The following is a 25,092-nucleotide window of genomic DNA, read 5'->3' as shown; positions in this document are numbered from 1 at the left end:
AAGCATCAGGAGGGATCGTCATGGGTCGGTGAAAGAGTACGCCACGAGCTCTTTACTAGTCGCGTCGAGGACCTGTTTCTGATTATACTTATTGCCCTGATGTACAGCCGAGTTGAGTGGTTTGTGTGATGCCAACCCATAGCAAAAGACTTTTGGTCAACTGATCGTATGTGGCCAACCCATCACACAAATACCATGTGTTCGATATCTAGCCTTGACAGCCTTATGTTGACTTAACAGCCAAGTCCTGAGAGGTTCCCGATGATTCTCAAGGGGCAAGTCTCAAATAAGTAGACGGATTGGGACGCTATGCCAGAGACTACAAGAAGTTGAGATCTAGAAGAGCGTTGAGGCTAGAATCTTCGTGTCCAGGCGGCTTTCACCTTGGTCTAAAAGATGTCTCTCTGCCGTCCCGCTAAGGCAACATAATCCGCCGTCCCAAATTCAGTGATTGGGCTGAGCGAGATCAACTGTAAAGGCGGAAGGCCATGATTGTAGCTTTTCCTCTTCGTCATGCGTATAGAATTCGGAGTTTAAGGGAGTTTAAGATGGACACTGCCAGATTACTGCATCTATTTAGAGATTACACAATTCTCTTTTCCTCCAGCCTTCAACAAAGGAAGAATTACGGGAGGCCGAAACGATACCTCCATCCTCGACCTATCCTCCTAATACCTCAGTGGCCCGAGTTTCGAGCACATGGAAACGGGTTCAGGTATGCTTATCAAGACTATAGGTCTACATACGATCGGACCTCGTTTCGGGTAGCTTAAGAAGATGTACTCAGGTGTAAGCCAGCTACCATGCGGAAACTTCGAAGAGGCTTTCATACCTAACAAAAAAGACCCAAGAGGTTCAGAGGAATTCGAGTTCTCAAAGTTGTTGACAGGACTTTAGGCAATTTCTACACTGGTTCTCTTAGCCTGCGTCTGTTGCTGTACCTTGTTCGTTCACCTGGCATCGAGCCCCGAGATTCTGGTGTCTGGATCGACAATGGCACGAAACTCAAAACATATTACACTGTCGCCGAAGACTACATGGATTGCCGGGCCTGAGTTTGCCAAGGAGATCAAACCGTGACCACGAAGACACGGCTTGGTCCATGGAGAGGTCGCGGAAGAGGCAGTGGTGGCCATCGGGGTTGAAGACGAGACTGAAGATATCTGAAAGAGAGGGCCTCACTCTTAGGCATCTTTCCAATAGCAGCCTTGTGTTACATTCTTGTGATATTTATTGAAGATGGTAGCTCACAGTTGGCTATCGGACCAAAAGTGAGAAATGAATGACATGAAGAGTCAACTGCTTTCACCCGAGACCGCCTCCTTCTTCACTACTCTCAGTTCAAGGGGGACTCGACGCTACTGAAAGACAGCATCAACATGCGCGCCATCAGCAAGACGTCGGCGTCGTTCTTCAGAACTCTAAAGACGAAGCTGCAATATCTCTCGCGGATGAAGATTGCGGCTCTTCGCAGTCAAGGGCCTGGCAGAGCCCCCGGCACAGGAGAGAGCTTGAGAATGACCATGCTTCATGTTCATCTGCTAGATACAGATTCTCCTCACCTTGCTCCGCAGGTTCAACATCGAGACCCTCATCAGCCTTGACGATAAACTCCCCTCGACACAACCCCCAGCATCACGGTCTCCTAAGATAAGGAATGACGAAAGGAACTTACAGTCACAAGTCCATAAGTCATCCATGAAACTCTACCAGCGAACTTCGTACTTCCCAAGAAGAAACAGACCGCATCAAAGCTCAACGGCGCCTCCGTCTGCAACTCTGCACCGCTCTGCTCGGGCCCGGAAGTGATCCCGCTCGAAACCATGGTCGAGAAATACCCGTGTTACCCGCCCGGCCCTCGGCAGTAACCATTCCTCCGCCTTTAATCTCCCCGGCCGAACAACAGCGCACCAAGAAAAAAAGTCAAAACATTTTCTCCCCGGTCGGTAATTCCGCCGGCGTCGAAGGACTCGAAGTTAGGTGATGACAGGTGCACACCGAAGCCCACGAGGTTTCCTGCCGCCGAGCATCACTTCCCTCTGACAGAGTACTCTGCATTCGTAGGTCGTCTTAGGCTCAAGCAGCTAGTGAACACTATCCATCTCTCCAATGATTGATACATAGGATGCTTTGGCTGTGTGATGTGGTTAATGTTAACCCGGAGCGATGACGATCCAACAACTTTACAAGTTACTAGTCTGCCCGCCTGTGCGGGTAATGTCAGTCCGCAAGAGTCAAGACGTCTGTCTGACTCGCCATGATTTTCAACCTGTTCCCATACTGGCGTTCCCCACGTCGTACCATCTCCCCCATATCGCAAGGCGCAAAAAAGCCCACGATAAAGCAACCACACAATCATCCATCACAAGCACGAAAATAACTAGCAGCGATGAAAGAGTAGCCTCAGATAGAGATAATACGGAATCGTATCTGACCACCTTGGGAAGGAGAAACTCTATCCTCCCTCCCCCCCCTCCCCGAGTCGGAGGATGCCTGCGATATCGCGACATGCAGACCAGCCGCAGGGTTCGCCTATCTCTATCAAACTTGACCAGGGGGTGGAGGGCCCTACGCCGCGGTACAGATACAGACACAGATTTGAGATAGGATAGTCGCCTTCCAGGGCAAAAACGCTTCGACGTATCCGTAAAGACGCACAAAAGACGCCATCTGAAGTTCGTCCTTCGTGATCCATAGCCCATGGGTGTAAGAGAGACAGGGACGGGGACGTGATATCTCCCTCACAAGCTCTGTTCCAGAATGCGACGCTGTATCGCGCGCACACACACACACACGCACATGCACACGCACACGCGCGCGGCGCGAACGCGAGGTATGGTATCTATATTCTAGAACACATGTTTTGAAAGTGCGCAAGTAAAGTGGTGTTGGCGAGTATCAGCCGGTCCAGCGTTTACCCCTCCAAGTTTTCCATCAACGGCAGTTCGGAAACCAGACATCTTAGCCTGGTGCTCTTCAGGCTTCATCAACATTCAACTCAGATCTTCAAACGAAAGAGGAGACGACTTTCACACGGCACGTGGGGGTGGGGTCATGCCCATCTGCCATTCCCATTCTGACTCTGGCTACTGCAGCAGCAGCAGCAAGGACAGCCTGAGCCAACCAGTCAAGCTGCAAGCAAAAGGCTCGGAAAAGGAATTGAATTCCTCTCTTATCGTTGGTCGTAGAGAGAAAAGGAACCCCTCCTAAACCCCAAACAGAAATGTACGTGAGTGAGACAAGAAATGGTCAAGAGACCTACAGCAGATCCGTCACAAACATCTCTGCCACTCCATGTTCTTCATCTGTGATCGCCTCTTCTGTGATCGCAAACTGGCTGGCTGTCGGAATTTCCGACCTGGGCTAAGGCGAAAACCCTCATGATGCTTGTCAAAAGGGCTGGATTTCCGAACACCTCACAACCCTGACCGCCTAGGTCTCGATTCTGATTCCTCACGACTCTCACCGGATCTTCCCAAAACTGAACTGAACCATAGCAAGTGCCATTCGCAAAGATGGGACAGTGAGGGGTAAACTCCCATTCGTCCACCGGCCGCGCCTACATAGTACAGTACTACAAAATGCTTGCTGCGCCGTTAGCTCACCCGCCTCCGGAGCTAGGACCAGAGACGAACATCGGCATCCAATGGTATCGTGGCCGGCGTTGGATTCCGTGGGCAGTGGTATTTGGATTTCCCCGTTGGGCTTCTTCTCTAGTGTCCTTGCCTGCCTCTCCAGTACTAAGTAGTGAACACCTATGGGACCATTCAAGCTCATCCTGCGACCCGGGGGCTTGTCACGCTCGCACATTGATCTATCGTCTAGCACGAGCAGCTTGCATCGGTTCATTCTTGGTCTCACTTGCCTAGGAGACGAAGCATTCCCCCCTCATGATGTCAGACCGCACACCAGTCTGCGCAAGTTGCTGCTTTCTGGAATTTCGTGCAGAGCTGCATGTGTTCCTCCAATATTTGTGTCATCTTCCTTGGATCAGATGGAATAGCCAGGGCGGTCACTGCGATGGGGATGACACGATGGCACCCCGACATTGTGTGCATGAGTCGCCGACGCACGCTTAGCGGCACAAGGTCCCCGTTTGTGTTGAGGCCTGCTCACTTTGCCCCTCTGCCCGGTTGGACCTCGTGAAGCCAACGATCAAAAATGAAATAGAGAGGACGGAGGGAGGAGCCACTCGTGTGACGATTGTCACAGGTGGAATGTAGTCCCAGTCGCAGTATTCTGTTCTCGGCAAAAAGCGATCTGGGGGCGAGTGCGGGATATTTGACAGCCGTCGTTTTGAGGCACAGCAGAGGGATTCACGATAGAACTGTAGCGTGTCTGTCAAGTCAATGTTCGCCTACTTTTCTCTGCAAATCGACTGAGTCGACTCGCCTGCTGTGCATGCGATCCGTTTGGGACAAGTGAGTGAAGGAGGTGTGTAGCGGTTCGGGCAAAATAGGATTGTGGTGTGTTGGCCACGAAAGCCAAGAAGCGGAAAAGAACCCAAGAGACGCAAGCCTATCTCTTGGTCTTCCGTTCGGCATCACGACTTGACACACCAAAGGAAAGGGTGGTGGCCAGGCGGGTGAGGCGACAAGAGAGCAAATCCGCAGAGCTGCAAGAATGCCACAAGGCCGCAGGTGACAAAAGGCCGGACCATGTTCTCGGTTGGGGGTTCTCTGTGTTGGAACCTGGGAGTCGTCGTTCTGGAAAGATCAAAAGGTGTGAGCTCACTGGACTCTGGTTGGATGTGCCTTGCATTAGCGGCGAGCCTGTGGTTCTGGACTGTCGGCGACGACGAGATATGTCTCTGGGGAGGGGGTGTTTAGTGTCGACCATGTCGTCGAAAGCGTGCCCTGCTGCAAAGTGCAAACTCCCCTTCTCCCAGCTCCTGGACGCCTAGACCAAGGCCCGCCGGCTGCTTATGGTCAGTGGCCAACAGGGCAGATGGCGCCGCCCCCAGGCGACAATCAAGATGATATGTCGCGACCAATCGTTTATTGCTTCTCAGGGACGAGGTTGCATCGATAGTCGCAATTGATAGACCGACAGACAGCCGACACGACACCACGCGCAAAGTGGACGCGGTACGGGAAGAACCACCTCATCAATGGGTCAGGTCAGTCGGAGTTGGGGCCAACCGTTGGCAAGCCGCAAGACTGTGTTCCGTATCCGTAGACAAGCTTTACGACTTGATTGTGCCTTGGCACGGAAAGGCTCCTAGCTGCTTCTTGGCATCTTGCTGCCTCGCAAGTCGTACAAAGTACAGAGAAGGAGGAGTACTCGTAGGAAAAACGAGATATGACTGTGGATGAGGCTATGGGACTATGATGCGGATATTTCGTATTGCTCGTCAAGCGAAAACGCGGGTCGATCCGCCATGACGATAACGACAACGAAGGCTGAAGTTGATGACTGATGTTGACGTTGATGATCCAGAAGGCAGTGATAAAATAAGTGAGACCTGAGGAGAGGATGTTCCAGCACCGCCCAGCGCCGAGCGTCTTTAGCAAGGATGTATACGCGGGTGTGTGTGCGGATTGTGTAGGAATCGAACAACCTGTGGAGGTTGCGAGAGCGAGAACGAAAAGCGATACGGATCCAAGCCAAGTAATTTCAGCAAAAAAGACGATAGAATAGATGCGACATTGACAGCAGCACTGCAACGGTCGTCGGTCAGCATCCAACGGCTCAGGCCATAACCGTACTGTCTCACTCTCTCGCTCATCATCATAGCGCAAAAAAAAAAGAAGAGAAAAAAAAAAGAAGCGATGGATGGATGGTGTCTGTTCTGACGCAAAAGCTAGAACAACAACGACCTGGATCCATACTGACGCAGGGAGAAGGAGACGCTCCGTAACTTCTCAGCAAGCGAGACAAGCGGCCAGGATAGACTGGGGGCGGCAAAGTCAAGTATGGATCCTGTCACGCCTGTCTGCCTCATGAAGAGACCCGATTGCCAGGGTCGTTTCGCCAAACATGATGAACGTCTTCAATGCGACAAAGCCTGTCAAGGTAGTCACTGACGGGTGACAAGTGACGAGCAACAAGGAGAAACGGCGACGCGTTCAATGAAAGGGGGGGAAAAGATAAAATGGGTGGAATATGTGGATATTGATCCTGGAACAAGCGACAGGGGAGCGTCCCCGACGAACTCTCTCTCGAGACACGGCGGCAGCGCAAGATGGAAACTGGGGAACGCATTGGCTGCCGTGTCGCTCGAAATTTCATTCTGGGCCGATACCTGTGCCTGTGCTGCGGGGAGAGCGATAGCAAACTCCAGAGGCCTTGGATCTTGCATGGCAGGCCGCAGGAGCAGTACAAGGTGCCTAGCCTAGCATATCGAGTTATTGATGCTGGAGCTGCTACTATGCACGGCATGGACCCTTTCATGGACCACGCTGGGAGGTTGCATATATCTGCATAAATATGAAGGCCGGTGGCATAACACGGCCGTGGAAGATGGACGGCCGGGTGTTTGGGTTGAAGGGCCGGTAGGTTGAGAGATAAAAAATGCCGCCATGGAGGGACCGATGAAGAGACGGGGGACGGCCACTCGGCCGGATGGCCCAAAAGACCCAATTGGGAACCGAGCGTACGTCTCAACGAATGAGCAAAAGAGGTCCGGCGGCAGCAAGATGAATCAGGATGGAACTCCCAATGCGCCGGGACGGAATGTGCATCCTGACTTGACTTGCTTGCTGGGTAACTGGGGGCTGTTATAGCCTGTTACCGGTAGTTGCAGGTGTCGAGGTCGTCTTTATCCAAGGAAGAGGCGAGAGGGAGCCAGGATGGTCCTCTTTTCTCGCCCAGAGGGGAGAATTGCTGCAGTGTACGGCGTAGTGGTGCTCCTTGATACGGCCGGGGCGAGGGGTGTGCGTGTACTGTAGTGTACGGTACGGGATAGGTGAGCCCAGTTGACTAGCAGGGCATGCCAGAAGCGGGAGAAGGCAGTGAAAGAGGGGTCCTGGAGCCTTGAGGATGTTTCCCTTGTTCCCTCGGGTTGAGCGTCGAAGGGGAGCGACGGTGGACGATGAATACGCGGGCTTTTAGTGACTGACCCAGCCTCTTTACGGATCAAAGAGTGCCGTCTGTTGCTGGGCATTCGGGTATGACAAGGCGAGGACGAGGACGGTGAAGTTTGCGGCCTCGTCACAAGTGGTGGCTTGGAGGCGGCTGGAGGTTTCTCCTCGTGGTGCGACAAAGTGAACGTCGTTGATAGGGGAGCCAGGGCGTATCCGGCCAGCAGCTAAGACTTGCGTACGCAGTCCGCGGTGGCGTTACTCGAAAGCCTCTTGACGGGTGCCCTTGGCAGTTGGTCTATGGTAGGTCTCCGGGACAAGACGGCGCCGGCAGTGGCTGGGGATCACGCTGTAGACTTCTTGCGTAGACTTCTAGAGGAGTGAAGTTGAACGTCTGTGTCAGAGCATACAGTCAGCAATGCCTCTTTGGACAACCTGGAGTTGACCTACAGTTACTGACTGGCTGCTACTCAGCTTGGTCCGGGGTGCCTGAAGGATGGATGTGTGCGAAATGAGGGGAAACACAGCGCAAACACGCGCAGAGAATGATGACCTCCACTTGAGGATTCATGTGAAGAAGAGGGGCGGCATCAGGTAAATGGCACCAAGGCAAAGTACTGTGCAATCATGGCAATGAGTGATAAGAAATGCTGCGAAAGATTGAGAGACTGATAGACATACAGCTGCGAGATGCGCATGGATGGCAGCAGCAGGACTACACTACCTACATAGTAGAGTATCAACAGCAGGAGCAGCGAGAGACTCACAGACTTCCTTCCAAGTTGGTGGACCTGAGCATTGGAGGATGAATTGAGTGAGGGGATACGTACTTTGTGCAGATGGGCACTAAACTGTGAACGGCACAAGTGGGACCTGAATCCCGCTTCAAGCGTCTTCGACACCAGGGTGACCAGGGCAGGCCCAGGAGCACGGAGCCCAGATCAACCAATAACAAACGAGTAAGAATGACATGGAGATTCCCGCTGGTGGAGTGTTTTTTTGTGAAAAGGAAAGAAGCCAGTCCCAAAAACGGCAGCGCAGATGGAACCCAGTCCCCACTTTTGCCAGTCAAGGGAAGCCAGGACCGGGGGCGCTTTCCATAGCGCGAACCAACCCACCGCTATCCCGCTACTGCAACCTTCTTCCCCAAGTGCGAGGCAAGAGGCACGGTGGCACGCCGGGCAGGTGGCACTGGCAGGTGGAAGACGTCTCTGCCTGCCCTGTTATTCTCTACATAGTAGGTAGGTATGCGCAGGTACCTTATTCCTACCATCTTTCGCGTGCGTCCATGGGCCACGAGCAAATAACTTCGAGGGAAAAAAGGTCGATCGTAGGTAGCAAGCTTGACTCGTCACGGGCCATCGATAACTCAATGGCTGACCGCCATGGTCGCGTGGCTGGCTTCCTGCTCCTGCTCTCCTCTGGATCGTTGCAGTTTTGTCCCCTCCCGGCTGGCTGCTGCTACCATGGCCAGATGCAAATAGGTTTAACCTTTTGACGATTACTCCGGGTGGTTCAGTCATCGCCAATCAACTCCATATCTGCCGAGGACGAAGAAGGACAGTAATTCACCCGCTTGTTTGCTTCCACCAACAACTAACAACGTTTTTTTCGCCCCTCTGACAGGCCACCAGGCTTGTTATTGATGACAGGCACAGACACAATACAACATTGAACACAGGCACAGGCCGCCGCAATAATGGAGAAGAAGACGAAGAACCTTGGAAGTAGCTCCCCCGCAAGCACACGGTTAAGAGTAACCTGTTTCGGCCCTAGCTACGGCGCATGGCGGGGGGCATACGCAGTACATTTGGCCCAGATCGTCCAAGTTGGTTTCTGTTTACTCCCACGGCCACGCCTACGATGCCACGGAGCGGCAGCCAGAAACAGAGACACACACGGACGTCCCACATGTGCAATGGTCGCACTGGTCAGACCTGTCAACCGCTGGCTCCCTTCTTTCATCCCGTCTACGGCGCATGTGTGCGTGTGTCTCTCTGCTGTGCGGCTGGTCTCGTGAGTCGTCTTGCAGGTCGGCAACCCCAGTAGCCCTACCAGCCATGCCAGCTTAGGACAGAAAGAGGGCAAGACTTGATCTGGTTGCAGACCTGATTCGTGGTCTGGACTGGCCCGAGGTAGCACGATAGAGGTTGCAACAATGAAGCCAGTCTCTGAATCTACTACGGAGTACACTAGTAAAGAGTCTACAGACTTTACTGTGTACGGAGCAAAGGGCCAGGCACGGGGGCTGCGAGTTTGTTTGTGACCCCGGTTCAGCTGGTTCAAAATTCCTTTCTTTTCCCCTCGTCCTCGTCCTCGTGGAGACTTGAGCCGTCGAGGGTACGTATCTTGTCCGATTTACGGGCTTTGCAGTCGGTATATTAGGTAAGAAACATGTGAGGTACATCGCTACAGAGGAACCTTAGGTAAGGACAAAGTCAAGGGAGGCCCATGACAAGGCTCGAAAACCTAGAATGGAGGATAGAAGCAGACAAAAGGCAAAAAAGGAATAGGGCAAGAGTACACGAACGGATACTTTCCATCGCATCGCATCGCCTCACCTCGCATCGCTTCGACATTCGACGGCATCAATGCGCGATTCCGATTTCCTTCTCGACGAGTTCGTCGCCGCTGTCGGTGCCGCCGTCCAGTGTCAGTGTCGAGGTCAGTGTGATGTGTCTGTCTCCTAAACCCCAAGTGTCCCAAGCTCCAGCATTGGGCCCTGCACCAGAAACAACAACCACAAGAGAAAGAGAGAAAGAAGAACAAACCAGTCTGTGATGATGCCGGATGCTGGTGTTGGTGCAGGTTTTTTGGTGCTGGTGCTGGTGCTGGCGTCAGAGCTAGACTGACAGTGACAGCCCTTGTTTGGCTGGTGGACCTGTCTGGCCCGGTCAATTTAGCCCCCCCAGCAGAAAGTGGCATGGCATAATAACGTACAGTTATTCATAGTCGTACAGATATTGATAGTGCAGACTGCAGACTGTGGTGCAAAGGAAAAAAGGCGAGGGAAAATACGCTGCTGCAAGAGAAAATAGCAGCCGGGCCTGGGTCCCCATGATGCCCCTGCCCGGCGCAATCTTGGCTCCATTCGACTCTTTCCACTCCCATTGACACCCCAATGGCTCACCCCGGCTTGTTCCATTGCTCCATTTGCTCCATTTGCCTCCCCCCCCCAGGTCCAAAGAGGGTCCTCGAAAGATACGTACTGTCAGTGTGCAGGATACGTACCGATACGTATCTTGGTGTTCCCTGCGCGATGCACATCCACAATCTCGTCTCGCTCGTCCATCCCATGTCTGTCACTCACCAATTTGCTCTTTCTCACTCTTGTCTCTCTCTCTGGCGCTTGCCGCTCTCGTGGCTCTGTGGCTCTTTCTCAGTCTCTCTGCTCTTGCTCTGTGTCTCTTGGGCTGTCTCGCACACACCCGTCGGCCACTAACCAATGAGTACGTACCTTACTTTACAGGTGGATACATACCCTGCTTTGCACCTGCCCGCTCTCTTTCTGTACGGAGCATGTGTATACACACACCTCTGTCGTCGTAACGTCCACTCCCCCCAGTCTGCCTCTCTGCTCTCTATCCCCTACTCACTGCGTCTCTGGCTGATCCAGGTCCAGAATCCACAGTCCACACCCAAAGAACCAAACGACCAAGACTCAAGAGTACACACGCAATGCCATACATACCATCCCCAATAAAACCATCGTGACACCTCCCTCCCCGTGCACGTTCGCTCTCATTCTCAGGCCCTACTCTTCTTCTGCCGTGTGTCGTCTCTTTGATCGAGGGTTCAACTTTGCAACATCTGCCAAGTCAAAGGTCGTCCCAAATGCGCTGTTAAACGGGCCTTCGGTTTCTGGTTTCAACGTCTCGTCTCTCGCCATTCGCCATCCTCGTCTCGTCTCGTCTCTTCTCTGAAGAGTCCTCGGTCGTCTACCGTTTACCATCTGTCGTCCTCAAAATCCAAATCCTGATCCTCCCACCACCCGTTGGATCGAGCTTTCTCTACTTCTGCCACCAGCTTAGCTCCTCATACCTACTTCTCGGACCCTTCATCTACGCCGCACTCCCCTTCCTCCTCCCTTAAGTCAACTCGCCTCTATCGACCGCACTCCCACACTCTCAATTTCAACGCCGATCCTCACTCTCCCTTTCCGCGCCCCGTGTCTCGCTACCTCTTCGATCTGCCAACCACCCCCCGGTTGACATCACCAGACCCTTCCGCAGGTTTCGGCTTCGAAACCGTCTGTCAGTGGAAAGACATTTGGCTTGGGACTTGCACCGACTGCCCACCTGCTCCGCTTCCTCACCTGTTGGCTGGAACCATTCGAGGGGGTTGATATCAGGCCATTGCTGCTCGTCTACAAGGCATTCGGCTTCGCCTGTCATTCTTCATTCCTTACATACTAGGTCACTTCTTGGGTGAGCTTCCCTCCAATGTACGTCACCCCGATCCTTCTCACCACCGTCTGGTTCCCGTTGATCTCAATTCCTATCCTACTTCACCCACTTCTCCTCCAGCCTCTGCCCTGATTCACTCTTGATACCTCGTCAATGCCGTTGACTAACTCACCGCTCGCAGCAGTCTTGGGCAATTGCATCTGCTCCCCTCTGGACAGACATCCACAGCAATTGAACATTGATCTTTCGATACGACACTTTCGTCACACATCGTTAGCAAGCTAGCCTTGCCAACCCACTACCGCAACAATGGCCGTTCCCCAAGAAAAGGTGGCCGTTCACACCACGGTCGCCAGCATTGCTCTCCCCGAGAAGGCGGCGTACTCGAAGCTGTCCGACACCATCGCCACGACCCCGGGCACACTTACTCCTGTTGCTTCAACCCCCGAAAAGAGCCTGGAAATGCCCCGCGACAGCAACCTTTCTACCCCGCGGTCGTACCGCAACGAGAACCCCTTCGATACCGACATCGAGGCTATGATCACCACGACATCCTCCTCCGATCCGTATGCCATGAAGAGCATCTCAACTACAAAAGACTGCCCAACGATATGGCCGGGCAAGCAAGATTGGAAGGCCAAAGCGAAGGCCGCAAAGCGTGATAGGGGCTCCTGCGCCTGCATGGCTCGCATGAGCAAGAAGAATCGCATCATCATGAAGGTGGCCATTGGCCTCCTCGTTATTGGCGTCGGTGTTGGTGTCGGCTTTGGCGTCAGCAAACCTTTGGGCGCACCCATCTGGGGCACCCCTGACGGGAACAAGTGAAGAAGACAAGTCTTTCAGCGACATTTACACTTCGACACTGGACTACAAAACGTCAATCTGGCCATTCAGCCGACTATCACACCGAACATAGCCGCATAGACGCTCTACCACCACACTCGAGCCGCTTTCCCTTCAGCTTGTATCATATACAACGAACCATTATTACTGTCGCCCGATGGTCACCTTGGGCGGCTATTCCTCTACTGTCTCTTTTTACATCGAGCCTTGTCATCAACAAAGGGAAGGGGCCACCATAATTACGATCAGGCGTTTTTTGGAGTTCAATGCATGGACATTCCATCAGCGAGCGAGCAGCGGCACTTTGCGATTCAGTATCCTACAGAAGGGGTCACGATAACCCAACGGGCTGTGAGAAGTCCGAGGGCATCGGCGCTACGAGACACGAAGCAATACACTTTGATGTCTACGTTTACGGAGAGACCAGGGCTTTTCCTACTTTTCGATTCTTCAAATGGGGAGAACAGCACCAGCACTTTTTGTACAAGGGTATTGGAGGCACGCTTACTGCGTCAAGGAGAGACGCATGCGGTTTCGCCATAGCTGCGGTTTGTGGTATAAAAGGATTATTGGAGTGGGATTATTATTGTTAGGCTTCTCTATTAGACGGCCTCTATACGCATTAGGGTATCAGGCGAGAGCAATCAAAGACTTCATCAGGGATCCCGCAGTCGAGAAGCGCTCTGGCTGACGGGTATCCTGCATTTTTCTGGTTACACGTATTCTCATCTTCACTCTCTGTGTCTCCCGTCGTTTCGAGTCTTCTTCCAACTGGTGGACATGGATCATCCCTTCTTTTTACGTGTTTTGGCCAAAGTGATTGCCATGAAACGACGCACGTTTGTTGGGGTAGACCCTTCTTTCCTACAGACCGAAAGACGAGCTGACAAGGACACACAGGCCGACCACCTCGACAATCACGTTCATGCTTGGAAGGGCCATCACCGAATAGTACAAGCTGCAAAGCGTGCCGGATCCCGATCCGATCCAGCAAAGTTCAAAGAGGTACTCCTTGTTATCCTGGTACCTAGACGTACAGTATCCTTACACTCGCACAATCTCTCGCACCACATGCAGATTTCAGAAAAAGGAAAGAAGAGAAAGTCAAAGAAAGTTCCGCGGGTTTTACCCATCTCAAATCCAAGATGTCGGCTAGGATGGGATGGTGTAGTAAGCGAACGAAAGGCAACTAGAGCGATGGCTCAAACGTGTTAGAAGAGTTGTCTGCAAGAGAGAGCGAAGGGGGGAGAGAGAGGAAAACAGGTGATGGATGGGGGAAGGGACGGGGATATCACCTTGTCATGAGTTGTGGCTGAAGAAGCAGAAAGGTGCAAACAGTGCGGAAGAAAAGGTTCAAGAGAGTTTTGAACTGAACCGTCCGTCCATCTCACTTGTCGATCCCACTCCATGGCGAACTGAAAAGGATGGACTTCCATCTTTGGCATGGTATTCGGGTCTGCGGGGCGCCAAGCGAGTACGGGGCTTTTGGTGTACGAACGATAGCGGTGGGATTTTCTTCAGATGAGATGGGAATGGTGGTGTTGTTGGTGGGATGGATCTTGGATTCGGGAGGGGAAGTGTGTTCGTTGTGGATGGGCATCACCGTTCATCGTGGGTTGGTTTCTTCTCCATCTCCTCTTGCAAACACCTCGGCCGCCCACTCTATTGCCGTCCCTTTTTCCCTTTCCATCTGTCTCCCTCCCACGTCTTCCGGAAAAGTATCAGTTGGATCTTGTGACTGTACCGTTTCGCTCTCGTTCACTTGACAGCCAGACGGAATCGATGGGACAGGGGGGATTTGCGTCGCAGGCAGATACTTCTTCTCTATCCCACCTGGCCGCAGCCGGAGCAGACGCGGGGCCACTCTGTAATCGATCTGCGATGGGCCTTGTTCTTGTTCTTGTGCGCCGGGTCTCGGGTGTCCGGTGCCGCGGAGGTGGACTGGGATGCCTCGACGACGGCGGGGTCGTGGCTTTGGTGAGAGTGCCGAGGGCAGTATGACGAAGACGCGGACGCGGAGGTGGATGATTCAGCGACGACGTTGACGACGGGAGATGCACCGCCACTGGATGAGGCTACAGCTTTGCCTTTACCTTTTCCTTTGCAGGTGCATTTGGGTTTGGCCTTGGCGGTGATGTTGTCGGTCTTGGCTCCGGGCGATCTGGGTTGGGCTTTCGCCTTGCCTTTGCCCTTGGCCTTTGACTTGGTTTTGGTTGCGGGCTCGTCGGTAACAGCGTTAAGGTCTACAGCAGCAGCAGCATCGGAAGATGAAGAAGAGGCCTCGCTGTTCTAGGGCTTGGCGTTCTTATTTCCCGTCTTGTTGTTGCTGCTGTTCTGGCCTTCTTCCTCGTCAGAATCGAAGACGAGAGCTGAACGCCACTTGACGGTGCCGAAGCGGGTTGGGGAGCGGGATTCTCCCTCCGTCGGGGAGCCCGGCTCGGATCCGATGCTGGAGACGGTGTTTGTTGTTCGGCGGCGGGCGTCGCCGGTGACGGTGACGGTAGAGGATCGCGCGCTGGAGAGCGGGGAGACGCCGTCTGAGTTCGTGGCGGAGGCTCGAGATGCTGCGGTATGGGCTCGGCGGGATAGGGCTGCGGCGCCGGCGGCTGCTGCTGCTGCTGTTGGAGTTGCTGAGGTGGATGCGCTTGAAGATGGCTGCTGCTGATGGGCGTAATTGTGCGCTGAGGTCGGAGAGGCGCCGTAGTAGGAGGGGATGTGGCCTGCTGCCCAAGTGCCTGTGCCGCTGCTGCTTCCGGTGGCGGTGGTGCTCTTTGGAGTACCGGTGCCAGTAGAGGAAGAGATGTCCTTGAAGCGGCCGAAGGAGGGGATGTCGGTTGGGGGACGGAGGGGCTTCTGTGTGGTTATGGAGTCTGCGTCCGAGTGGTTTTCATCGTTGTCAGAGCCGTTGTTGGTGTCTCCTTCGTCTGACGTGTCTGTCTGGTTCTCGCCAGAGCTGGAGCTCTGGCCCTCACGGGGATGGTCGTCTTCTTGGCCCCAGTGGCGACGGTGGCCTGTTCTTCCGTAGATCTGGGAAGGGTGTGGGTTAGTATCTCGTCCTGGACCGTGTTCGCGTTCGGGTTCGATGATTCGAGTCGTGGGCTCTGCGAATCGGGGGCGTCTCAGAGCAGTGGCGATGTCGCCATCGTCGGATTCCGTTTCGGTGATTACAGGTAGACCGCCGGGAGTTCGAGGGGGTGAGGTTCTCGGGGGAGCGGTTCGAGGGGGGGTAGGTCTCGGGGGAGAGGCGTTCGGGCTCGGAGGGGAGGAGTAGGAGGAAGAGGAGGAGGTATCGTCGGCGGGGTCGGGCTTGGTGTTGGTGGGGGTTTTGCTGCGACGACGGATGAGGCCTGGGTTCAGGAGGGATGGATACGCCATGACCTCGGACCAGAGGTGTCGTCGGCCCCAGGAAGGGGGGTTCTCGTAGAGGGTTATGGGGGGAATCTGGGTTCCGTCACTTGGGTGCCACGCTGCCCATCGACGCTTCTTGCGTCGGGGGTGTTCTCCGAGGATGAGGATGCCTTGGGACGTGCTGCCGCTGGTTTCTGGAGCTGAAGTTGAAGCAGCAGCAGAAGCAGCAGCAGCAGCATCGCCAGGACCAACATCACCACCATCTCGGGCACCGGGGGGAAGGGTGATGTGAGAAGAAGACGGGTTGGTTCTGCTTGTACTTACCTCGTTGGGGACCTCGTTCTTATCGAGCTCGCGCCAGGGGAACCAGAACCTGTGAAAGGTTTGCATCTCGATATCGGGGTTCTTCTTCATGTTTTTGATGGCGCGGCGGCGCTCCTGGTAGCAGGTGAAGATGAAGAAGATGAGGACGATAACGGGAACGCAGGGGACGACGATGAAGGTCCAGGTGAGGTTTCCGTAGACTGGGTCCTTGAGCTTTGGTGCGTCTGGTGCTGCGGTGGCCGAGGGGACCTGGGTGATGTAGACGGAGACGGTCGTCACGGTTCGGGGGATGAGTTTTGCGACTGTCGTGATGAGGGTTGTTGGGGTTGCTATCGGCAGCTGTGTGATCGCTGCTAGGATGGGCTTGAAGGTTGTGGTTGGTGAGGGGAGGGAGTGAAGTGGTGAGGGCGCCATTTTGGAGGATGCCCGCAACAGGGACTTAAGGTATGTTTGGAAGGGGCACTAGGATTCTTGTAGATGCCTATGACGCCGTCCTGTTCGCTTGGGTATAGTGATATACGGCCAGCAGCAGGTATCGTAAGCAATGAGTATCGTTGTGTTGTGTCGAGTCAAGTCGAATAACTGCACTGGTATCGCGCGTATAGCTGTAGGCTGCAAGATGCTGGACAAACAACAAGAAGCAACCTAGCAGAAATGCCAAAACGATGTCGCAGAATGAGCTCCGTCTAGACGCTGGTGAGCGTTACTATTTTCGAGATGGAGGGGGGACGCGAGTGGTGAGAAGGAGAAATCACCTACTGGGCACGATCGCACGTGATATTTGTGATGTTTTTGTTTGGGAGAAGAGCGAGGGCAGTAAAAAATATGAATGGGATCTCTTTTTACCGCTCACAATGGAAGTGATTTTTTAATTGTTGTGCCAGTCGTCGGATGATGGATCGATGGGGGAGTGGGATGCGAAATACTTGCTTGGGTGAGGTGTACTGAGGGAAAAGGGGGGAAGGAATGCAGCCTCCTTCTTGAGCAATGTTCTTCTCCCCCGACCTTGCCGGATTTTATTTTGCGTCGTCTTGGTGTCTGGTTTGTACGGAAAAGTCGGGAGATGGGGTGAGTGAGGAAAAGTTCACCTCTGCTGAAGGAAAAGTGTGGATGTATGTGGGAGGTCAAGGTAAACAATGGCTTTGTGTGGGAGGTGAGTGTTTGTGAAGAGGGGAGGTGCAGGAGAGCAGCCCTACTTGGTCGAGGCTAAAGTCGAGGATCAAGATGTGGCAGACAGTCTGTTGACTGAAAGGCGTGTGATCAAAGGACGGGTGGGATTTATTTTTGGTCAACAGGGGAGATTGAGTGCCTTGCGATGGTGAACAGGTCAACACCTCACTGACCGAGGGACATCTTCTCGCGTCGTGCTTGCCAAAGAGAAAAGAGTGGAAGAGTCCGCTGAAGAAGCGTAAAGAACAGGAACAGTCTGGGTGAGTGGAGAATCGCCGGGGGTAAATGAGATGTCAAAGGATGACTGCACAGGTGATTTTGCTTCCTTTGTGGGTGGTGGTGTTTCCCTTGGCCTGGGGGCGACGCTGTTCTGTGGACAGCAGATGCTTTGTTGTGATGGGATGATATATATGTGAGAGATGACCTCAACCGGATGGAATACTCGGACGAGGAGATACATCAACTGCCATTCGGACGAATATACTATCAGAAACCACCTAAGCACGAACTCGGGAAGTTCAAGACACATCGCGCCGGCGCTGGGAATTCGATGCCAGGTGCTATTGCATTTCGGACTTCATATTTGGTATTATGCACATCTCTCCCCGAGTAGTATCGTTGGTGATGGATCTGACTAGTTGCATTTCAGAAAGATACGTCTTGAATGAATATACAACCATATTACACAAACAAGCTCGGAAATCTCACGAACGGCCGTGCTGGCGCTGGGAAGACATTGCCGCAAGGTGATATTGTACCTCAGACTTGCCATTACCTACAACAAGTTAGTATCGTCCGCGCCTCTCATCATGTAGCATCGTTGATTTTGAACCTGGCTCGCTTCAGCTTTGACATATCCATCATCTACCTGAGGACGACTGTTCAAAGATGTCCACCCCCGATCCCACCACTTCCACCACTTCGATCGCTCCCTTCATTCCCACCGCGCCGGTCACCGACCCACTCCAGCCTGGAGAAAATGACTTCAACCCGCTCCGATCATATCCAGAAACATGCATAGATTTATGGAAGATTTTGTCTTTGACTGTTTTCAGTGTCACGATGATCATCGGTATATTGTTTGCATCGCAGGCTCTTTGGCACAGACGTGAGAGGCATAATGTGAAGCTCCAAAGGATGAAAAAGCAGACGGCTTGAGTGTTTCCTTGGCCTTCTATCTTACAAACTTTCTGAGTGCATTGGGAAGCATGGCTATGAGAGACTTCCACTAATCTGATTCTGATTATCGGTTTTATCTAAGTTCTCAGCGCGAATAATCATATTGATACTCTGATAACTTCCATAGCACCTTGCTTGAGGTTCTGCCAGTGTATATCCCTCCCTAGCTGGACGTCTTCACTATTGTCAAATCAACTATAAACTTGCTCAAACCCCGTGTGCAGACAAGCGGATATCGGGAAAGTGTTGACTCAGGTAATGAGCACGAAGCAACTTGGATGAAATGTTTTTGGGCTGGGCAGACTTTCATGCATGCCTGGAAAGAGTCTGGTAAGCTAGATTGGCCAAATTGATCAGTTTATTGCCCCTATAATTCTGGTAAACATGGACAAGTTCTCGTAATCCTCTTAAATCGCCTCAGGTGGAAGCAGGGAATCGTTGAGGTGGCGGGCTTATGTAGGTCTCATAGCAATGACGACTCGTCACGATCAAGCTGCGAACTACTCTGACCAGCTGTAGGTGGTTCTACGTAAAGTGATTCTTACATCTCGAGGGGCGCATGTCTGGGCCGATCATATCATTGCCGAACCCACTGGGTTACCCACCTCTCAATCTACACCCATTCTCTTTAGTATATGGATCACACGAGGAACTTCTTTTCCAGTCACTAGCAGCTATGATATCACTAATGACTGGTCGATTGGTCAAGATGTAGAGGTATGAGAGGCATATGAGTCTCTGTGATCCTATGCTGGTTCTTTGATGCCGCTATATGCCCCTGAATCTCCGGGTGCTCTGGTCGAGTTGAGGACAGATAGCCCTGCGTTAGATACTTGGATCAAAGTCGGCCTAAATCAGGAGCTCAGGTTTTACCGATAATATGTGCTTGCAAAATGATGCTCTGGAAGACCATCCCCACGTGTCCAATCCCTGACCGAGGTGTCGGTGTAGGAGCTCGCGGACCTTGAACCTGGAAATGCGCAACACCGGGCTCCGAACTTGCTGGCAACCGAGACATCAAGTTGCAACGGCGCACATAGTACAGTGACACGAGACATCAACGTGGTTTCTTTCAAGCTTCCTCAGCTGTGATTCGAGGAAGGCGGTGACGACATCCCGGTCACTCTTGGGTGGCCATGATCGCGCGGTCGTTCCCCTTCAACTTACGCAGGGAGGAGCAACAAAGACTCGATCTTTCAATGAGTGGTACAATCATAGAAGACGGAATAGATCGGTGTAACCTCGCGACGACGCAGAATCGGTCCGGCGAGAGGAAACCGAAACCCCGTGTACCTGCCGCTTGTGCGTCATGAAAGGTGCTTCCCACCTCAAGCCCTCTGTCGTGGATCAACATCAAAAACGTCGCTGCTCAAAAGCTTGAGCTGTTCCTGCCATCCTCCTGTTTTTGGAAAGGATAATCCTGCCGCTAATGTCGTGCAGAGCAAACGGTTGCCTGACTTGGTTGGGTATGTGTGACGTGAGGGACGACTTCTACCTAGATTGGGAAGGTTCCAAGGACAAGGACAGGGATATGGAGGTTGAGGAGTACGATGCAGCTTCCGCAGATGACCTTGGCGCTGGCGACGGGAAGGAGAGATCGGAGACTTCATCCTCTTCCAGGGTAGATATGGCAGTTGCTGTCGGCAAGCTTCCCATCGAAGAAGGTAACTTCCTCCTTTCGTGGAAGCTCCAAGCTGTTAGCAGTCCAAGGACCAGAGTGTCTGTCTTCTCCCATATAAACCTCCCCAACCCGACATCCATCCTCTCTTCCATCTCTTCTTTATCCTTCGTCTGCCAACGACACCACAGCATCCCTCTACTTTTTTGGACCAACACACATTCTGCCAGCATTCCTTTCAAGTCACTTCTTCCACTCAGAAATACGCCACTCGGCAACATCAAAAGCAAGGCGACCGAGATGTTCTCTCTCTCTATTGTCACTCTGACACTAGCTGCCCTTGGCATTGCCAGCCCCATTAACGTCAAGCCTCGTCACCACGAGGAAGTCAAACCTCGGCATCATGAAGAGATTCAACCCAGGTCTCACAATGTCCCAAGCTTCGAGACACTGAAACTTGAAACAACCACCAACGTGGGCTCTGCCGTCTCCAAGATGATTCCCGGTGTTGGAAATGATTGGGGATGCAATCATGTAAGTTTCTTTCCCCTCCTGTCTGCTCGTTCCATCTCTTCTGGATCATGCTTCCTGTCACATCTCCACGCATGTACCTGTATCTACTACTGCATAATCAGCGATAAAGCGACAAGAACACACATCGTATCGATGTCACAGAGCTGACAAAGAACTAGATCACTGCCCCAAACCCCCTTGACTGCCCAGCCCTTTTCGCAAAGATACAATCCGGGCAAAAGGATGGAGTCACCGTATCGACCGACAAAACTTGCTTCACCCAGACTCATGGTACATGCAAGGCCACCGTCTGCTCAGCTGGTGGAGTTGACAATGTGGACTATTCGTTGACAACTGCACGGATGATGAACCCGATTCAAACAACGTGCGTTGTCAATGGGAAAAGTGGCTACTGGTGGAACGAGAACCACACAGTCTACGTCTCGGTCACGCGTGGCAACTAGGATCGTCGCGACCTTCGCTTGAGACAGTTTGAAGAGGATCCAAGTGATGAGGTCCCCGAGGAGGAGGAGCCGCAGGATGAAGATCCCGAGGACGAGGAAGACTCTGATGATGACGAAGAATCTGACTCTGATGAGGACTCTGATGAGGATGATGAGGATGATGAAGAAGATGGTAACGATGACGAAGACGAGGTTGAGGACAACGAAGGTGACGGAGATGATGAGGGCCCTGAAGACGAGGAAATCCCCGAGAATAGCGAGCCTGTCGAAGAGGAGCCTACTGAGGGAGAATTTGTTCGGAGACGGAGACGAGTCTGTTGAAGACAAGGCTTTTGATGATTTGATGGGCTCGAGATGGTATTTCTCCCGATGCATGGTCGAAGTGCCTGGCACTCAGTCGCCAAAGCTACCTAGACACCTGTAGCATGAATTAACTATAAAAATTAGAGCATCGCATCAAGAAGACAATCATGGTGTTATTTTGAGAGGGCTTCTTGCCTCGTCATCTGTCCCTTGCAAGTGAGATCATCATAAATGAAAACCAATGCCATTTGGAACCAATATGAATGGTCGTAGAGAGGGTCATTCTGGGTTTTTGGTAGTCAAGTATTGGCGAAGTCGTTGATGGATGTGCAGTGACGCAGGGCCAGGTGGATCCTTTCGCAGACAGCTGCCGCAGTGCATGGTGACCCCTGCTCGGGATCTGCCGAATGGTGGGGAGCTTGAGATCCATCATCAACATCAACATTGATCCAACACCCAACACCACAAAACGACCTGCAATCTACTTTACAAACTTTAAAGCCACCACCATACTCAACCTTGATCATTGGCGCCGCGAAAATACAAGCTGAGAATACCAATCAAACACGCAGTCATGGGTCTGGTACGTCTCTCCCCCCCCTTACACACGCATCACCCACCGCAAAGTGCTGACGACCTGCGTTCCCGGACAGAACAAGGACGCCAGCCACACGTACGTGCACATGCACCGCGCGCGCGACGCCGACCTCTTTGAGGATTTCTGCAAGGAGAAGCTGCCGGATGACGAGGTCTACGTGCCGCCGCAGCACCAGCCGATCAACCCGGAGGACGAGGACGACGTGGTGCCGGACCAGCACGCGGCGTTTGGGATTACCAAGGCGACGCAGCGGTCGCGGGAGGCGGCGTGGAAGGATTTGGGGCTGTCTGGGTTGATGAATCGGGGGCCGCCGCCTGCGGGTGGGTGGGAGAGGGGGCAGGCCGGGGCTGGGGGGAGTGCTGCGGGTGGGAGTGGTGGTGGGAAGAGGTTGCCGCGGTAGAGGGATGGAGATTGCAAAGAGAGACATTTTCTGGGACGAGGTGACAGGAGGCGTTATGGGATACCCGGGTATTGATTTTGGGGACGCAGGCGTGTCTAGGCCAGCATCGTGAATCGTGGGTTTTTCTTGGGGTGCCAGGCAGCTTCAACCCGTGGCAAGAGACAACAACTGCTAACTGCAATGGAGTTTATGGATCGAAAAATCTATGACCTTATCGACAGTGGAATGATACTATCAATGTCTTTTTGGGCTTCATGACTGTCTTGTCATTGAGCCTTCCTACAATCCCACCTCGAATTTCAAGGGCCCACGAGCAAGTATTCACAAGGCACCAGAAAAGTAATTCCATCGCCCAAACGCCGCCCATGCTCTTCCTGTACACGCCGTGAATCAAGATACTCCATCACCTCCTCGTCCCACGACTCCCCTCATCCCAAGGAGCTCGGCTCAGCTCTTCCCAAGATAGCCCTCCCTCTCCAACACCTCAGGCCTGAACTTTACCAAAAACACCGTCTTGCCAGGCCACATCTCGTGCTCGTCCTTTGCTGCGATATTATGCGCGCTCACCCTCGCGGGGAAACCCGCTCCATCACAAATCCCCTCGACGATGCCCGCGACGTAGGCGGCGCAGTTGAGCTGGGACATTTCGCGCGGCACGGAGATGTAGGCGTTGACGAGGGGCTCGTTGTCGATGATCATGTACTCGTCTGGCTTGGCCGGGTCGGCTGACTTCTCGAGGCGGTCGGCTTGTCGGCCAAAGAGGTGCTGCCAGCAGGACTGTTTGATGAAGTGAAGGAGGGTGATGATTGTGAGGGGCCGGGTCTGGGTGCGCGGGGGTTCACGGAAGAGGAGGAGGTCGAGGAGTTTGAGACCTATTGAGTGGCCTTGGACGTTTAGTCTGGAAGTGTCAAAGTTAGTGGATGCCAGGGCAAGGTAAGAGAGAGAGGAGGGCAGGAAAGGAACGAGGGAGCTTTACCGTTGTTCGAGCTCGGAAATGTCCTTTACGTTGCGCTGGGCGTACGAGACCATCTCGCTAAAAAGGTAGGCGAAGCTGGACTGGCTCAGCTCGGCCGTCTTTGTGCGGTTCAGGGGCCGGTGGTAGATTGTCTTGCCGTTGGAGGGGTATCGCAGGCCGGGCGTCTCCTTGCCCGGGATGCTCTTCGTCGTCGGCAGGTTCGCCATTGTCGCGTGTGTGGTGATGTGTGTCTAGAGCCCCAGTGTGCTATTCGGTGTTTGCGCTGCGATAGGAGGTGATTTATATGATAGAGGGAAAGAATGGTCGGAACTGTTTCACGGCTTGAGAGTCGGTGTGTGGCAGCAGCTTGGTGTTTGCGCTTGCGCCGAGAAAGGGTGACGTTTGGGGATGGGAAGGCTGCAGGGTTGGCGGGAGCTGTGGGTTTGGAGTTTGGGTTGCGCGATTGGTCTGCAGCCTTATCGGCGATAACGATAAGAGCTCGCGCAGGGACAACCACCTCGTGGGAGCTTCAACTGTCATATCCCGAACGAAACAAGGAAGAAACGGAAGGGAAAAATAAATATGTGAAAAGATCTACATAAGGAGGCACAATTGTAATCGTACCGTCCGTCTCACTGCCTCTGTGAAGCAACCAAAAGTCTACCTTTTGCCCCTCTATCCTGCTATTAGTTTGAGCGCCTTTTGCTCCGTCTATGAAGGTGTAATGATTCAAATCAACCTCTAAGCTTCCCGCTCAACATTTACCAAGTCAAGAATTCTAGGCAGTGGGCTTGACCTCAGCAGGTGTCTCGGCCGCAGCCGGAACCGGAGCTGCTTCAGCAGCAGCTTCCGCGCCGACGCCCTTCTCAACAGCACCGCCGAGGTAGTCCTCCGACTCGCCGATTTGTTTTCCGCCGGCGACCCAGCGGCCCGTCCGGGCTTCGTGCTTCTCCTTGCACATGCCGTTGAGAGCGGGCCAGTAGACGGAGTGGTCGTACTCGAACTCGAGCTTGCCGTCGCTGAATTCGGTCCACAGCTGCTCCTCGGGCACGTACTGGCGCATGTCCTCGTTGAACTTGAGCTTGTCCCGGGTCATGGGGTCGATGAAGGGGGTGATGAGCTTGAAGAAGCCGTTGACCATCCAGGGGACTGTCATGGAGTGTTAGCATGGCCGTGGCTTGGACTAGCTGAGATGAAGTTGAATGAGACAGCGTATACATACCATTGATGATGAGGGCCTTACCCAGACGCTCGGGGTAATGCGTCTGGAGAATGTGCAGTACCTCACGAGCCAGTCCGAGGCCGGGCGCCGTGTTGCCGCGGCTCTTTGACGTCTTGAAGTTGATGAGAAGGGCAATCTTCTCCTGGCCGGCGGGCATGATGTCGATGACACGCTCGAGCATGAAGACGAGGTGCTGGACCTGGCGCGGGCTCGGGTCGGTGTTTTGGCGTCCCGGGTTCAGGTAGTGGCAGGGGCGGCGCTCCTTATCGAAGCCGAGAATGATTTGCTTGCCCGTCTCGTTCTCGGGCGAGATGTGGTCGGCGGTGAGGGCCTCGACGCCGTACTCGCGGCGCCAGGCCAGTGTCTCGAGGAGACGCTTCTCGGCGTCCTTGGGGGACCATTTGGTGGCGCGGAGGTAGCGGAGGAGGCACTCGCGCGTAAGCCACTGGCGCTCCGAGTCCGTTAAGGGCCCCGACTTGGCGACGTGGGCGGCGGTGGTGCACTTGACTTCTGTCCAGGCGCGGGCTTGGGAGAGGAGGCCGTCGTATTTGGCCTGTTGGTCTGCGGTGAGGGCCGGGACGGCCGGGGTGGAGGAGGCCGGGAGCGGGAGGGCGATGGGCGTCTTGAGCGGGCCGGATGCGGTGGCCTTTTCTTGCAGACCGGCGGCGGCGGCGGTGGAGGCCGGTGTTTGATCGGCGACGGAGGCCATGGCGGGCGTGACTGGCTG

At 53.6% G+C, this 25,092-nt stretch overlaps 11 protein-coding genes across 11 annotated transcripts; 4 read left to right on the top strand and 7 right to left on the bottom strand.

Annotated features, from left to right (window-relative positions):
- Positions 1-4,346: 4,346 nt before the first annotated feature.
- CPAR01_08121 (uncharacterized protein) lies at positions 4,347-4,761 on the bottom strand (the record flags this gene model as incomplete). Its single annotated transcript, XM_060492390.1, has 2 exons — positions 4,347-4,504; positions 4,548-4,761. 2 exons carry the CDS (start codon positions 4,759-4,761, stop codon positions 4,347-4,349), a joined length of 372 nt encoding a protein of 123 aa, XP_060348760.1.
- A 359-nt stretch (positions 4,762-5,120) lies between these two features.
- CPAR01_08120 (uncharacterized protein) lies at positions 5,121-5,828 on the bottom strand (the record flags this gene model as incomplete). Its single annotated transcript, XM_060492389.1, has 1 exon — positions 5,121-5,828. A coding segment is annotated over one exon (708 nt), but the record flags the coding sequence as incomplete, so codon positions are not given.
- A 932-nt stretch (positions 5,829-6,760) lies between these two features.
- CPAR01_08119 (uncharacterized protein) lies at positions 6,761-7,246 on the bottom strand (the record flags this gene model as incomplete). Its single annotated transcript, XM_060492388.1, has 1 exon — positions 6,761-7,246. A coding segment is annotated over one exon (486 nt), but the record flags the coding sequence as incomplete, so codon positions are not given.
- Positions 7,247-9,491: 2,245 nt separating this feature from the next.
- Positions 9,492-9,947, bottom strand: CPAR01_08118 (uncharacterized protein; the record flags this gene model as incomplete). Its single annotated transcript, XM_060492387.1, has 1 exon — positions 9,492-9,947. The coding sequence occupies one exon, from the start codon at positions 9,945-9,947 to the stop codon at positions 9,492-9,494; it is 456 nt and encodes a 151-aa protein (XP_060348757.1).
- A 372-nt stretch (positions 9,948-10,319) lies between these two features.
- CPAR01_08117 (uncharacterized protein) lies at positions 10,320-10,571 on the top strand (the record flags this gene model as incomplete). Its single annotated transcript, XM_060492386.1, has 1 exon — positions 10,320-10,571. A coding segment is annotated over one exon (252 nt), but the record flags the coding sequence as incomplete, so codon positions are not given.
- A 1,166-nt stretch (positions 10,572-11,737) lies between these two features.
- Positions 11,738-12,253, top strand: CPAR01_08116 (uncharacterized protein; the record flags this gene model as incomplete). The annotated part of the gene is made up of 1 exon (XM_060492385.1): positions 11,738-12,253. The coding sequence occupies one exon, from the start codon at positions 11,738-11,740 to the stop codon at positions 12,251-12,253; it is 516 nt and encodes a 171-aa protein (XP_060348755.1).
- A 1,842-nt stretch (positions 12,254-14,095) lies between these two features.
- On the bottom strand, positions 14,096-16,357 carry CPAR01_08115 (uncharacterized protein; the record flags this gene model as incomplete). Its single annotated transcript, XM_060492384.1, has 2 exons — positions 14,096-14,560; positions 14,636-16,357. 2 exons carry the CDS (start codon positions 16,355-16,357, stop codon positions 14,096-14,098), a joined length of 2,187 nt encoding a protein of 728 aa, XP_060348754.1.
- Positions 16,358-19,760: 3,403 nt separating this feature from the next.
- Positions 19,761-20,887, top strand: CPAR01_08114 (uncharacterized protein; the record flags this gene model as incomplete). Its single annotated transcript, XM_060492383.1, has 2 exons — positions 19,761-20,444; positions 20,603-20,887. The coding sequence occupies 2 exons, from the start codon at positions 19,761-19,763 to the stop codon at positions 20,885-20,887; spliced, it is 969 nt and encodes a 322-aa protein (XP_060348753.1).
- An 877-nt stretch (positions 20,888-21,764) lies between these two features.
- CPAR01_08113 (Apc13 domain-containing protein) lies at positions 21,765-22,188 on the top strand (the record flags this gene model as incomplete). The annotated part of the gene is made up of 2 exons (XM_060492382.1): positions 21,765-21,773; positions 21,844-22,188. The coding sequence occupies 2 exons, from the start codon at positions 21,765-21,767 to the stop codon at positions 22,186-22,188; spliced, it is 354 nt and encodes a 117-aa protein (XP_060348752.1).
- A 447-nt stretch (positions 22,189-22,635) lies between these two features.
- Positions 22,636-23,370, bottom strand: CPAR01_08112 (transporter particle component; the record flags this gene model as incomplete). Its single annotated transcript, XM_060492381.1, has 2 exons — positions 22,636-23,086; positions 23,165-23,370. The coding sequence occupies 2 exons, from the start codon at positions 23,368-23,370 to the stop codon at positions 22,636-22,638; spliced, it is 657 nt and encodes a 218-aa protein (XP_060348751.1).
- Positions 23,371-23,921: 551 nt separating this feature from the next.
- CPAR01_08111 (CRAL/TRIO domain-containing protein) lies at positions 23,922-25,074 on the bottom strand (the record flags this gene model as incomplete). The annotated part of the gene is made up of 2 exons (XM_060492380.1): positions 23,922-24,292; positions 24,366-25,074. 2 exons carry the CDS (start codon positions 25,072-25,074, stop codon positions 23,922-23,924), a joined length of 1,080 nt encoding a protein of 359 aa, XP_060348750.1.
- Between the last annotated feature and the right edge of the window lie 18 nt (positions 25,075-25,092).

Source organism: Colletotrichum paranaense (genome assembly GCF_030867605.1).
Source record: "Colletotrichum paranaense strain IMI 384185 chromosome Unknown Scaffold_6.1, whole genome shotgun sequence".
In the NCBI taxonomy this organism is placed as follows: Eukaryota; Fungi; Ascomycota; class Sordariomycetes; order Glomerellales; family Glomerellaceae; genus Colletotrichum; species Colletotrichum paranaense.
This window is presented reverse-complemented; position numbering and strand designations above follow the sequence as displayed.